The sequence below is a fragment of the Ornithorhynchus anatinus genome, chromosome 5 (genome assembly GCF_004115215.2).
Source record: "Ornithorhynchus anatinus isolate Pmale09 chromosome 5, mOrnAna1.pri.v4, whole genome shotgun sequence".
In the NCBI taxonomy this organism is placed as follows: Eukaryota; Metazoa; Chordata; class Mammalia; order Monotremata; family Ornithorhynchidae; genus Ornithorhynchus; species Ornithorhynchus anatinus.
In genome coordinates, this window is record NC_041732.1 from 95,877,257 (window position 1) to 95,891,863 (window position 14,607).

General features: G+C 46.6%; 1 protein-coding gene across 9 annotated transcripts in view; it reads right to left on the reverse strand.

Moving 5' to 3' along the window:
* Positions 1-14,607, reverse strand: part of PTPRM (protein tyrosine phosphatase receptor type M) — an 838,914-nt gene that overhangs the window by 62,001 nt on the left and 762,306 nt on the right. For all 9 annotated transcript variants that reach the window (XM_029065462.2, XM_029065460.2, XM_029065457.2 and 6 more), the window contains one exon: positions 9,976-10,073. In XM_029065462.2, coding sequence (XP_028921295.1) covers positions 9,976-10,073 — 98 coding nt within the window. The remainder of the gene's footprint in view (positions 1-9,975; positions 10,074-14,607) is intronic.

Genomic DNA, 14,607 nt, shown 5'->3' on the forward strand with positions numbered 1-14,607 from the left:
GCTTGTTAAGGCCACCTTTCAGTTAGCACGCATACGTTCTCCTCGCGTGTCTCACCCAGAAAAACTGCACCGATATGAACATTTCCCTAAAAACTCCGGGCTACACAAATCCACATGAAAAGTTGGAGCTTTAACTCACCCCAGAGTGTCCCTTAAGAAGGCTTTACTGCCATCAGGTAAATGTTTTGGAAGTTGATTCTACTCCCTTTTTGCTTATTCATAAAGCCTCTGGGGCTGCTTTTAATATTCATAAGGAGGTATGAACTGGCCTTAAGAGACACAGTCTGAAGAGCCAGGCTCTTTTTAAGTTCTATAGTCACAACTTAGAATTTTCAATTATCCAGAAGCTAGTAATTCCCACTTGTGTACTCTCTCCTAGTGCTTAGCGCACGGTAATACTTAATAAATACCATTATTGCTAGCTGATTAATCAAATTACAGATTTGTGAAGAAGCCTGCAGATATATTATTATTATTGCTAATAACAATAATAATTAAATGTCATAGTACTAAGGTTTTTCCATGTACCAAGCCCTGTTCTAAGTGTTGGAGTAGTTAGAAACTATAATGGACACAATCTTTGTCCATATCAATCAATGGTACTTATTGAGCACTTTTCAAGTGCAGAGCACATGAGGTTCACAGTCCAAGTGAGAGGAAAAACAGGTAATTTTATCATCATTTAACGGATGACTAAACTGAGGCACCGAAGAGTTAAGTGACTTGCCTAAGATCATAAAGGAGGCAGGTGGCAGTGTACGGATTAGAACTCAGGTCTTCTGATTCTCAGGCCCACCCTCTTTCTACTAGTCCATACTGCTTTAACTTTAACACTTAACTAATACCTCAATTAATAATAAATACTCCCTTTTCAAGTGCAAAAGTTTCTCCTTAATCTCAGTAGAGTAATAATAATAATTAATAATTGTGGTGTTTACTATAGCCAAAGACTGGGCAGATTCGAGATAATCAGGTCCCACATGGGGCTCACACTCTAAGTAGGAGGGAGAACAGGCATTGAATTCTCATTTTGAAGATGAGGGAACTGAGGCACAGAGTAGTTAAGTGACTTGTCCAAGGTCACACAGAAGGTAATTGGCAGAGCTGGGCTTACAGCCCAGGTCCTCTGATTTTGAGGCCCATGCCCTTTCTACTAGGCCATGCTGCTTCCCATTCCTTGGTATTGCCGGAGAGGAAGCAACACTACTTTGTTTCCTCCTCGCTACAGTTTATATTATCTCACTCAAAAATTTCTGATGTGGTTTATCGCCTTGAGTGATTTGACTTAAATAACCAAACTCTGCTGACACTGATTCAGTGGCCTAATCCGGAGAAAAGATATCATCTCTTTTGCTAAGCCATGTCTCTCCCCTTAAAGACATGAAGCTATTTTTCTGGTTATTACGGGTGTTCTTGGTGTGTAAGAGGATTCTGAATTTAGGGGTCACTTTCACCCAACAGGGCTTCTCAGTTTGACCCAAGGAACTTTAAAATTTGACAGTGTGCAAAGGAAAATCTCTACTGCATGACATTTATTTTTAGGGGTGATGGGAAATTCACTACCCTGTCAGGGAGAAATTAAAAACATAAATCAAAACCATTTTAGCTTCAGTCTAAATAGGTAATCTTTTTCCCATGGCGTGGTTAGTTGACAAGAACCAATGGCAAGTGTGTGACCAATCGCATGGTCATCAGTGATTTGGATGCAGACACAGAAGGAAAGGAAATCAGTTTTAGGACAACATATGACAGAAGCAGCATGGCCTAGAAGAAAGAGCCCAGAGTCGGAGGATCTAGGTTCTAATTCTGCCTGCTGTGCGACCTTGGGCAAGGCACTGAACTTCTCTGTGTCTCAGTTTCCTCAACTGTAAAATGGGGATTCAATACCTCTTCTCCATCCTCCTACTCCATCCTGCCCCATGTGGGGCAGAGACTGTGCTGACCTGATTAACCTCTATCTACCCCAGAGCTTAGAACACTAGAACAGTTCTTGATACACCGTAAGTGCTTAAGAAATTCCATAATTATCATTATGTGTTGGTTGTATTATTTAACATATTATATTATGTTTTGGAGAAAATATCTCAACACATCCCCTTTAGAATGTAAACTCATTGTGGGCAGGGAACATGTCTACCAACTCTGTTATATCGAACTCTCCCAAGTGCTTAGTATAGTGCTAAGCACACACTAAGTGATCAATAAATATGATTTATGGATTGATCCTGAAAATTATATCCTAACAGATTACCTAGATCCTGCTTTAAGTAAAATCAGGAAACCTGAATTTCCTTTTCTGCTTAGTCTACTCATTCCCAGTATTAAAAGTTAAGTGGCCTAAATTGCCATTCCAATCCCCAGCTGCCATCTTCATCAGCGTATATCTACACTTCTCTGTGGCCTGTTGGGTAATCTCTCTCTCTTTCTCTCTCACCAGCTGTACAGTGCACTCTTTCCTGCCTATTTAATAAAAACTACTAGCAAATCTTTCTGGAATAACTCATCCAAGTGGCAGTACCACATATCGTTCCCGAGGACAGGACAGTTCGTTACTGGGCAGGTACATGTAGGCTAATTCTGTGGTACTGTACTCTCTCAAGTGCTCAGTACAGTGCTCTGCAAACAGTAAGTGCTCAGTATGATTGATTGATGGACAGGAGTGTGACTGTGGGTAGAGTAGAAAACAGCCTTTGAGCTGGTGAATGGGACCATCATCAGGGCCCATGTGGGACAAGTACTGTATTTAATCTATTTTGTATCAACCTCAGTGTTTAGCGTATAGTAAGCGTGGAATAAACACCACCATTACTATTACTATTTTCAAAGAGACGGATCCCATTACTGGTAGGCAGGGGAGGAAAAGACTGCTTCGCAGATGAAGGGGACAGGTATTTCAGGTATTAGCAGGCTCTACCAGAATGGGAGGGGTTAGAGGATGGGCAATGGTGATATAAAGTCTAAACCACAGCAGGGAGCTAGTGTTCCAAACTCGACCCACTGAAGATGCCTTTGTCCGATGTCCACAGTATAGACTGACCTCTGAGTCACGTTTGCTGAGAACGGATCACTTCCCTCTCCCATCTCTCAGTTCCTCTTAGGCCTTTCTCTAATATGGTTGGTTTTTAAAATTCCTTTCTGAGAAGTAGAGTGCCTTAATGGATAGAGCACAGGCCTGGGAGTCAGAAGGACCTGGGTTCTAATTCTGGCTCTGCCACATGTGACCTTGGACAAATCACTTCACTTCTCTGGGCCTCAGTTACCTCATCTGTAAAATGGGGATTAAGAGTGTGAGCCCCATGTGGGACAGAGACTGTATCCAACCTGATTAACTTGTTTCTATCCCAGTGCTTTGAAGAGTGCTTGGCACATAGGAAGCACTTCACAGTACCACAATTATTATTAACCTGAGTTCAAGCTTCAGATCCTTCTACCACATTCACCACTTCAGAGAAGCACTTACTAGAAAGTGCTTGGGCCTGGAAGCCAGAGGATCTGGGTTCTAATCCCCCATCTGCCGTGTGGCTTTGGGTACATCACTTAACTTCTCTGTGCCTCGGGTTCCTTATCTGCAAAATGGGGATAATAATAACAATAATGTTGGTATTTGTTAAGCGCTTACTATGTGCAGAGCACTGTTCTAAGCGCTGGGATAGATACAGGGTAATCGGGTTGTCCCACGTGAGGCTCACAGTTAACCCCCATTTTACAGATGAGGGAACCGAGGCACAGAGAAGTTAAGTGCCTTGCCCAAAGTTACACAGTTGACAAGTGGCAGAGCTGGGATTTGAACACATGACCTCTGACTCCCAAGCCCAGGCTCTTTCTGCTGAGCCATGCTCTCTTAGACTGTGAGCCCCATGTAGGACCAGATTATCTTGTACCTGCTGCAGTCCTTAGTACAGTACTGGACACATAGTAAACACAACACTACCAAAATTGATATAATGTCTCAGAAGTCTATAGGGCCCCACTGTACCTCTATCTCATTTATCTTGCTGCCAACCCTTTGCTCACATACTGCCTCTGGCTCGCTCCACTAACCCACAGCCCTGGATCACCTCCTCTGTCCGCCTCCTACGCTCCTATGCTCGAGCTGCTGAGCGCTGCTGAGCACCAAGCCGACCTCACACACTTCAAATTTATCCTTTCCTGCCTTAACTCTGCCCTCTCCTCCGCCAGGCAAAGCTTCTTCTCCTCCCTCATCGACACCCATGCCCGTCACCCCCGCCGATTGTTCTGGACCTTTAACTCTCTCCTTAGGCCCCCTGTTCCTCCCCCTCCCCCATCTCTCACCCCCAATGATCTGGCCACCTATTTCCTCACGAAAATCAACACGATCAGGTCTGAGCTCCCCAAAGTCACCCCTCCGCCTCTCCCCTCCCCCCCACTGACCCCCTCCCCTACTTTCCCATCCTTCCCTGCAGTATCCTCAGAGGAGATATCCTCCCTCCTCGCAAGTGCCACCCCCTCCACCTGCACCTCGGACCCCATTCCCTCTCACCTTCTTAAAACCATCGCCCCTGCCCTCCTCCCTTCCTTAACTTCTATTTTTAACCACTCAATCTCCAAGGGCTCCTTCCCCTCTGCCTTCAAACATGCCCACGTCTCCCCCATCCTAAAAAAACCCGCTCTTGACCCCACTTCCCCCTCCAGTTATCGTCCTATCTCCCTACTACCCTTCCTTTCCAAAATCCTAGAACGAGTCGTCTACAATCGATGCCTAGAATTCCTTAACTCCCATTCTCTCCTAGACCCCCTCCGATCTGGCTTCCGTCCCCTCCACTCTACCGAGACTGCTCTCTCTAAGGTCACCCATGACCTCCTTCTTGCCAAATCCAATGGCTCCTACTCCATTCTGATCCTCCTTGACCTCTCTGCTGCCTTTGACACTGTCGACCATCCCCTCCTCTTCCATACCTTATCTCACCTCGGCTTCACGGACTCTGTCCTCTCCTGGTTCTCCTCTTACCTCTCTGGCCGATCATTCTCGGTCTCCTACGCTGGAGCCTCCTCCCCCTCCCATCCTTTAACTGTTGGAGTTCCTCAAGGGTCAGTTCTTGGCCCTCTTCTGTTCTCCATTTACACTCACTCCCTCGGTGAACTCATCCGCTCTCACGGCTTTGACTACCATCTCTACGCAGATGACACGCAGATCTACATCTCTGCCCCTGTCCTCTCCCCCTCCCTTCAGGCTCGCATCTCCTCCTGCCTTCGGGACGTCTCCACCTGGATGTCGGCCCGCCACCTAAAACTCAACATGAGCAAGACTGAGCTCCTCATCTTCCCTCCCAAACCCGGTCCGCTCCCAGACTTCTCTATCACCGTGGATGGCACGACCATCCTTCCCGTCCCGCAGGCCCGCAATCTCGGTGTCATCCTTGACTCGTCCCTCTCGTTCACCCCACACATCCTATCCGTTACCAAGACCTGCCGGTTTCACCTCTACAATATCGCCAAGATCCGCCCTTTCCTCTCCACCCAAACGGCTACCTTACTATTACGGGCTCTCGTTATATCCTGGCTAGACTACTGTGTCAGCCTTCTCTCTGACCTCCCTTCCTCCTCTCTCGCCCCGCTCCGGTCTATTCTTCACTCCGCTGCCCGGCTCATCTTCCTGCAGAAACGATCTGGGCATGTCACTCCCCTTCTTAAACAACTCCAGTGGTTGCCTATCAACCTCCGCTCCAAACAAAAACTCCTCACTCTAGGCTTCAAGGCTCTCCATCACCTTGCCCCTTCCTACCTCTCCTCCCTTCTCTCTTTCTACCACCCACCCCGCACTCTCCGCTCCTCCACCGCCCACCTCCTCACCGTCCCTCGGTCTCGCCTATCCCGCTGTCGACCCCCGGGCCACGTCCTCCTGCGGTCCTGGAACGCCCTCCCTCCTCACCTCCGCCAGGCTAATTCTCTTCCCCTCTTCAAAACCCTACTTAAAACTCACCTCCTCCAAGAGGCGTTCCCACACTGAGCTCCTCTTCTCCCTCTACTCCCTCTGCCACCCCCCCCTTACCTCTCTGCAGCTAAACCCTCTTTTTCCCCTTTTCCCTCTGCTCCTCCACCTCTCCCTTCCCATCCCCACAGCACTGTACTCGTCCGCTCAACTGTATATACTTCCATTACCCTATTTATTTTGTTAATGAATTGTACATTGCCTCGATTCTATTTAGTTGCCATTGTTTTTACGAGATGTTCTTCCCCTCGACTCTATTTATTGCCATTGTTCTTGTCTGTCCATCTCCCCCGATTAGACTGTAAGCCTGTCAAATGGCAGGGACTGTCTCTATCTGTTGCCGTCTTGTTCATCCCAAGCGCTTAATACAGTGCTCTGCACATAGTAAGCGCTCAATAAATACTATTGAATGAATGAATGAATGATCGACCTCCCTCCTCAAATCCAACAGACAATCACCCCCTTGAAAGCCTTACTGAAGGCCCATCTCCTCCAACAGGCCCTCCCTGACTAAGCCCTCATTTCCTCTTCTCCCACTCCCTTCTGAGTCAACCTGATTTGCTCCCTTTATTCATCTCCAGTTCCAGCATCACAGCACTTACATTGATAGCTGTAATTTTATTAAACTATATTAATGTCTGTCTGCCCCTCTAAACTGTAAGCTCATTGTGGGCAGGGAGTTTGTTTATTGTTATTTTGTATTCTCCCACGCAGATAGTAATGTGCTCTGCACACACTAAGTGCTCAATAAACATGATCGACTGCCTGAATGAATGAATGCAGGGATTGTGCTAGGTTCGGTCAGGTGATCCGTGTATCCCTCAAATAGGACCTCTCCGGACTCTGGCTAAGAGGGCAGGGAGAGGAGACCAGGTTTAGGAAGAACCTTAGAGCTCTCAGCACCCTGCTCTAGCCCGGCCACCCTCAGGAATCCATCTGCAAGTCCTAGCAGGAGAGGGAGCAAATAGGCCAAGTTGGACTTGGTCTAAAAATACCATTTAACGGACTGGGCTCAAGTTTGGCAAATGAGACATTCTTTGGGCTGATCCAGCCTCAGAATGACCTCTATTCCTACCCCTTCTGGTCCCTCCTCCTGTTTTCAGGTTAGATGCCCCCTCTTTTCAGGGCATTTTACATTCCACCCTTCAGATGCCTAAACCACCCTCCTCATTGCTACTGACAATAATAATGTTGGTATTTGTTAAGCGCTTACTATGTGCAGAGCACTGTTCTAAGCGCTGGGGGAGATACAGGGTAATCAGGTTGCCCCACGTGAGGCTCACAGTTAATCCCCATTTTACGGATGAGGTAACTGAGGCACAGAGAAGTGAAGTGACTTGCCCACAGTCACACAGCTGACAAGTGGCAGAGCCGGGATTCGAACTCATGACCTCTGACTCCCAAGCCCGTGCTCTTTCCACTGAGCCACGCTGCTTCTCTACCACGCTACCACGCCACGCTACTGACAAGAGGCAGTACTAGCACGAGAAGCAGCATGGCGTAATGGGTAGAGCACGGGCCTGGGAGTCCGAGGGTCAGGGGTTCTATTCTTGTCTCTGCCTTTTGTAATAATAATAATAATAATGTTGGTATTTGTTAAGCGCTTACTATGTGCTGAGCACTGTTCTAAGTGCTGGGGTAGATACAGGGGAATCAGGTTGTCCCACGTGGGGCTCAGAGTCTTCATCCCCATTTTACAGATGAGGTAACTGAGGTATCGAGAAGTGAAGTGACTTGCCCAAAGTCACACAGCTGACAAGTGGCCGAGTCGGAATTTGAACCCATGACCTCTGACTCCAAAGCCCGTGCTCTTTCCACTGAGCCACGCTGCCTCTCTGGTCCCTTGTGATCATGGGCAAGTCACTTAACTTCTCTGTGCCTCAGTTTTCTCATCTGTAGAATGAGGATTGAGACTTTGAGCCCCACGTGGGACAGGGACTGTGTCCAACCTGATTTGCTTGTCTCCCCTCCAGAGCTTAGTACAGTGCCTGGCACATAGCAAGCACTTAACAAATACCACAGTTATTAAGAGGCCCCTCCTAACATCTTCCCACTCAATATGCCAAAGTGTCCCCTCTTGTTCCAAACTCTGCTTCCTTCACTGCCTGTCCATCATCCATTGTCAACAACAGGCATTTTACTTTTTAGCTGGGTATAGAGCTGATAGGGCATTTTTGGAATAAGTTACTGGTTTCAGTTCCAGTCCATGAGCTACAGTGATGCCTCTTCCTTTCTGGAATCCTCGCAGTTTGGCAAAATAGTCACTGGCTTTCACTTCAATCAATCCATCAATCAATCAACCAATTGCTTATATTGAGTGCTAACTGTGTGCAGCGCACTGTACTAAACACATGGGCGAGTACAATATAATAGAGTTGGTAGAGACATTCCCTGCCTTTAAAGACTCCAACCAGTAAGATGATAAAGTGAACAGGTGTGCTCTGTTTAATGATCTGCAAGGTGAAGCATCAGCAATCTCAGATTTATCTTCTCTTTAAATTACACTCTGGAAATCATCTCAGAACACTAAAACCTACAGACCATAACCACAGCCACAGAGATTTTTGATTACCACAGGTAGGAATTCCAACATGTCCCTTTGCATTTCAAAGTGACTTTACCAGTCATTAACTGACCCAAGACTCTGGCTGGAGTCTTATTCCTGTTTTCAGATTTGGAAAATGAGGAATGTTAAAACAAGGGCCTTTCTACAGAGACGCTGGCTCTGGGACCATTTCCTCAATCAAGACTTGCACTACTGGATTCAACTCCCCAAGCCCATTGGTTCCCTTTTGCTGGGATAAACATTCACAGCAGAGACTTGCACTTCCTGGTAGGACCGTCAGATAGGCCCTTATATCCAGTGTTCCTGATTTTCCAATAGTGGGTACATCTTGAATGAATCTCGACCGTTACTATGCTACAAAAGAAACAATTCAAGCTACACTGGGTGACAATTAAAACCATAATGTAACAATGGAAGTGCTCCGTACACCCTGGGCCGGGGATATAGTAATAACAGTAATAATGGAGAAGCAGCGTGGCTCAGTGGAAAGAGCACGGGCTTTGGAGTCAGAGGTCATGAGTTCAAATCCCAGCTCTGCCACTTGTCAGCTGTGTGACTGTGGGCAAGTCACTTAACTTCTCTGTGCCTCAGTTACCTCATCTGTAAAATGGGGATTAAGACTGTGAGCCCCACGTGGGACATCCTGATTCCCCTGTGTCTACCCCAGTGCTTAGAACAGTGCTCGGCACATAGGAAGCGCTTAACAAATACCAACATTAACATTATTATTATTATTAACAGTAATAACAACTGTTGCATTTGTTAAGCGCTTCCTATGTGCCCAGCACTGTTCTAAGCCCTGGGATAGATAGAAGGTAATCAGGTTGGACACAGTTCCTGTCCCACATGGGGCTCACAGTCCTAAGCCTCATTTTCCTGATGAGGTAACTTGAGGCCCAGAGAAGTGAAGTGGCTTGCCCACGGTCACACAGCGGACATGTGGCAGAGCTGGGATTAGAACCCATGTCCTCTGACTCCCAGGCTTGTGCTCTTTCCACTGAACTATGCGGCCTTACTCCCCCATGCCCTTGGACTCTTCCATCAACACTGTGAAAGGCGCCATACAACCGCTGTCTTTCCTCCACCAATGAAGGTCATTCATTCAGTTCATTCAGCGACATGTTAAGTTCACTCTCACGTGCTCTCGGACGCCTCCGCCACCGCCGAGACCTGCACCCTACTCTGTCTACTTGTGTTGGATTTAACGTTTCATCACTCCTTTTGGATCTCTCCCCACTCCCTTTGCCCCACTTAAACTTTTAGATTGTAAGCCCCGTATTCCCACCTCTGTATTTTTCACAGCACTTAGTACAGTGCTTTGCAAAGTAAGTGCTTTAATAAAGTACTATTACTATTTTGTGTGACTTAGTTCAACTGTTTCTTTAAAGTCCAAATGGAGCAACAGCAGAGTACTGAGCTTTTTTTTTTTTTTAAGTAGCAACCACCAAACAAAACTTACCCTTCCGACTTCCACCAGGTTTGTTCCCATGACTATACTGGCAGTGTTTTCATGCCACACCATTCTCCAGAAATCATATATCGTCTCTTGCATGGGTCCTGAAATAAAGGTAAAAGGGGAGGATTACGTTTTGGTAAATCGCTGCAATTGGATACTGTAAATGCTTAGTACAGTGCTCTGCATATGGTAAGTACTTAATAAATACCACTGATTGACTGTGAGGCCTAGAGACCTACTGCTAAATGTGTACGTTGTACACTCACATTTCTCTTCTCGACACAGAATTCCTTTGTATTGAGCTTACACACAAAAAAATTGTCCCTCCAGTAATATCTTCAGGAATAATATCAGATTTTTCATTTAAGGTTGAATAATCTCATGTCGCTAAGTCTATCTGCATTTACCATTTTTTCCCCTCCCTCTTGAACCAGTGCAGCGAAAGAAAGTTATTTCTCTATCATTTAGATATTTATATCCATAATACTCAAGAGTGGCATTATAAAAAATGGATAACATTACTCTTTCTGCTAACAATTGCATGATATCCTGGGGAAATGGTATATGGAATGAAATGAGTCTCAATAGGCCAAATGGCCTTCTCTCGTTTCTAATATTTTTCTTATTCTGTGCTATCTGTCAAATTAGTTCAATTCCCGAACTGTACTTTCTGAATGGGGAGAGAAGTTGTAGTTGCAATTCCTGTCCTAAGTTCCAGACTAGGGGAAACTATAAAGACTCCTGGCAGGACAGGAAAGTGCCTTCACGGGACTAGAACCTGGCTCTAAGGTCTCTACCTCAGCCCTCTGTGAGCCAAGCCATTTCTAGGCACACCCAACATCTTCCTTTCCAACCAAACTGCAGGCTTTTATCTTGTGTTTCTCTGTCTCTCTCCCTCCTTCCCTCTCTCCTTTTTCTCCCCTCCTACCTCCGTCCCCCTGTCATTTACCACTCCCTTCCTGCCCCACTTTTCTGCAGGCCCCACTAAAATACTTAAGGTGCGTGAGAGCTCTGGGGACATGGAAGGGGTGGTTCCCCACTCTAGAAGTCTCCAAGGGAATAAGGGCTGACACGCCAGGCTGATCCCCGCTTTTCTCTTGACCCCTTCCAAAGGGGGATTAAAAACTGGCACAAGGCACAAGCAAATGCAAGCTCTCATCCATCACTAGACACCTAACCAGGGCTGTGGTTCATTTAAAATGTATTTAATATTGTGGCTAGCAATGTCTTCAGAGAAACAACCCCAGCCAATATATTTTGTGGGTAAATTTATCTTCTCAGTCTGACATCTGAAACCACAGGGAGGAATGGGCACTTAAAAAAACCAAAACAAAACAAACTTCAATCCCAAAGCTTGTTGTTGGACCTATACGGGCCCTTGATGATGGTGGTGGTGACAGAGTATTCTCCATTCTGGAAATCTAGGACTTGGCCTACCCATCCTTCTTGTGCCCAGGCGGGAGCCTGCCTCTGATGGCACCAAAACCAGTTTGGTTCCAGCTGCAGCATCGTGGCCATGCTGGAAATGAGCCAGGACCAGCTGGAATGCCTGGGATTCCCTATGACATGGGCATCTGAATGGGCTCTGCCCTCCTCAGGGAAACTGGCCTGTCAGAGTAACTTCCAAATTAACAATAACAATAATAATTATTTTATTTGTTAAGCCTTTACTATGTGCCAGGCACTGTACTAAGCACTGGGGGGATACAAGTAGATCATGTTGGACACAGTCCCTATCCCACAAGGGGCTCACAGTGTCAATCCCCATTTTACGGATGAGGGAACAGAGACCCAGAGAAGTGAAGTGACTTGACCAAGGTCACACAGCAGACGAGTGGTGAAGGTGGAATTAGAACTCATGACCTCTGACTCCCAGCCCGTGCTCTGGTCACTACTCTATGTGGAATTTCAGGTTCACTGGGGCCACTGCTGCCATTGAAATGGGGTTGTGAAAGTTTGAGCAGCCATCCAAGCTAGGCCCAGATCTGCTTCAGGCTCATGTGAAGCAGACTCAGACCCTGCAGGCTTAACTTGGGCCTGTGCGGGGCTCTAGTTAACCATCAGTTAATCAATCAACCGCCATGTTGGGTCACTGTCCCATTTTGACCGTGGACCTAAGGGAGTAAATCCATTTGCTCTTCAGGGTGTCCAAAAAAAGCTTTTTCAGGGCAAGGAAGGCGAAAGCTCAGTAGGGGCCACGTGCGGAAGGCATTTCAGACCGAGACTGAGGTTATCGGCCCAAGGTCAGGAAAAAGTCCCTTCCCGATTCCTCATAATTGCAACTCCTTCACGCATGGGTCCCTTCAGAAAGAAAGGGCCGTGTCTTCAGTAATCAAGCTGTTCCCCAGCTGCACAAACACTGCTCTCTACCACTAAACAGATCATTTGTGTGTCATGTCCAAGCCGTCACATGGTCCAAGGCTACAGTTCATTTTGCTATTTTGCATGTAACCCATTAGCCTATGTGACTTGAGTACAATACTCACCTACCAGCTCTCTGCTGAGGCTCCTCCCTCACAATCCCCTCTCTCCTCCCAGCCGAGTTCTGGCTTTTCTGGAAGTGCCATTTGGAATTACGAGGGGGGGCTGACAGGGGCCTTCTGAACCTGTCACTGGCCTCACTCAGAAAGCGAGCTCTCACAGGCAGGAGACAGCCTTCCTGATCCGATCTGTTCCTAGGGGGACCCTCCGATAATAATGTAGCTTTCCAGGAACACGGCCCTCTGACACCTGGCGTTTCGGAACCCACCAGCGGCTTTCAGGGTTCACTGGTAACTGTGCTTTCTCTTTGATGCTTCAGTTTATAAACAGAATTTAATTTTCATGTTGAGATTGGCTCTAACGCTGGAGTTCCCAAAATGGGCAATTCCTTCTAAAGGTCAACAGTATTCTTCAGGTCTACCGTATTTCATTCTCTTTGGACCGACATTCTGAAGGAGGAAAGTTAAGACAGGAAAATGAATTAACTTAGATTTTGTTCAGGTGGTCTCAAAAATTAAGTTCACAGTCACTGTAGAGGTTGGCTCTATTTGAAATTGGGAGCAAAAGTCAAACTTGAATGCCTCCCTGCCTGGCTCCAGGGAAACAGAATAAAACCAAAGCGTGGCCTACTCTGGGAGTCATGAGGCCTGGGATATGCCATTTGCCTGCCATTTGCCTACTTTGAGTGACCTTGGACAAACCACTTAGTTTTTCTGTGTCTCAGTTTCCTCATCTGGGAAATGAGAATTAAATACCTACTCTCCCTCCCCTTCGGACTAGGAGTCCAATGTGAGACAGGGACTGTGTGTGCCTGATCTGAATGTACTATAAATCCCAGCGCTTAGGCAATGTTTGGACCATAGTAAACTCTTAGCAAATGCCAGTTATTATTAGTATTGCTAGTATCCAAAGGATCCTCTTTCACCTGACAGTGTGTCCTAACTTTACTCTCTCCCCCTCTACTTCAGCTGTGTTGTCTCTAGCACCTGCTATGCCTCTGAGAAGTGTTTGAATAAATATGCTCCTCTGCCAGGCTGGCTGGGCCTCTCTTCAATCTTGTCTGCTAGAGTAACACAATAATTAAAACTGCCTTAAGGGGGAAAGTGGAGATTTTGGGGGCTGATTGTTAAAAGTGTTTTTCACTTCATCCACTCCACACCTATCCATCCACAACAGCTTTCCTAAAACCTCCTTTCAAATTCTGGACATTTCGGGGGAAAAAGGCCACCCGGCTCTTAAAGTAATCCTTTTCTGTCCTATTTTTCTTTCCTCCTTGACATTTTTCAAATTATTTTCTGACATCTGAATAAATTATTACCCTCTGTCACCTGTCTCCTGACAGAATTGAAAAGCACTAGGGGCCAAGCTAGGTTGTAGAATTTATTGTCACTGAGAGCAGCACGGCTTGATTTCAGAAGTTCTTCATAGGCCTTCAGAGACCACCACCACTGTCAGTCATGTTTACCGACGCTGGCACAAGCGGCTAGACGATTTTCCTCAGCTCTTGTCCCCACGTGAGATGCATTTTGGGAACATCCCCCACTACAGGGAGGCAATGGCTGTACACAGACCCCATCGCAAGAGACACCTGCAGAGAGGTCACTTTAGCCAGCCGCCAGGATTGGCTACTGGAAGGAGCCGACCAGAACCCAAACGCACACAACGAAGGAATTCCAATCGTGAAGTGGAGAACTGCAAGGTTAGTGTTCAAACCACGTTCAAGAGGCACACTTCTTTGATTCCTAGAGTCCCTGGATGCAGGCAAGCCACCAGAATGATCACGGTTTACAGATGCGCAAGTAGAAAAGAAGCTCAGTTCCTCATTAGCCATCCCACTGTGGGAGGAGAGTGTTCAAAGGGAAGGACAAGCCACTGAAGGAGTATCTGGCCACTGGCCCACTCCACTGTTCTCATAATAGTTGGCATGCCAGTGCTGTGTGGGACAGCTTTACAGAGGAGTCACTTGGTCTGATGACACACGCTTCAAAAGTGAGACTGCAGCTGGAATCAACTGTACCCAAAACTAAAGAATAAAAAATGCTAATGAAGGAAACTTAAGGAAATGACTTAAGATGCTGGATGAGACTGTGATCAATCAACCGATCAATCAGTGGAATTTTGAGTGCTTACTGTGAGCAGAACACAATTTAGCAC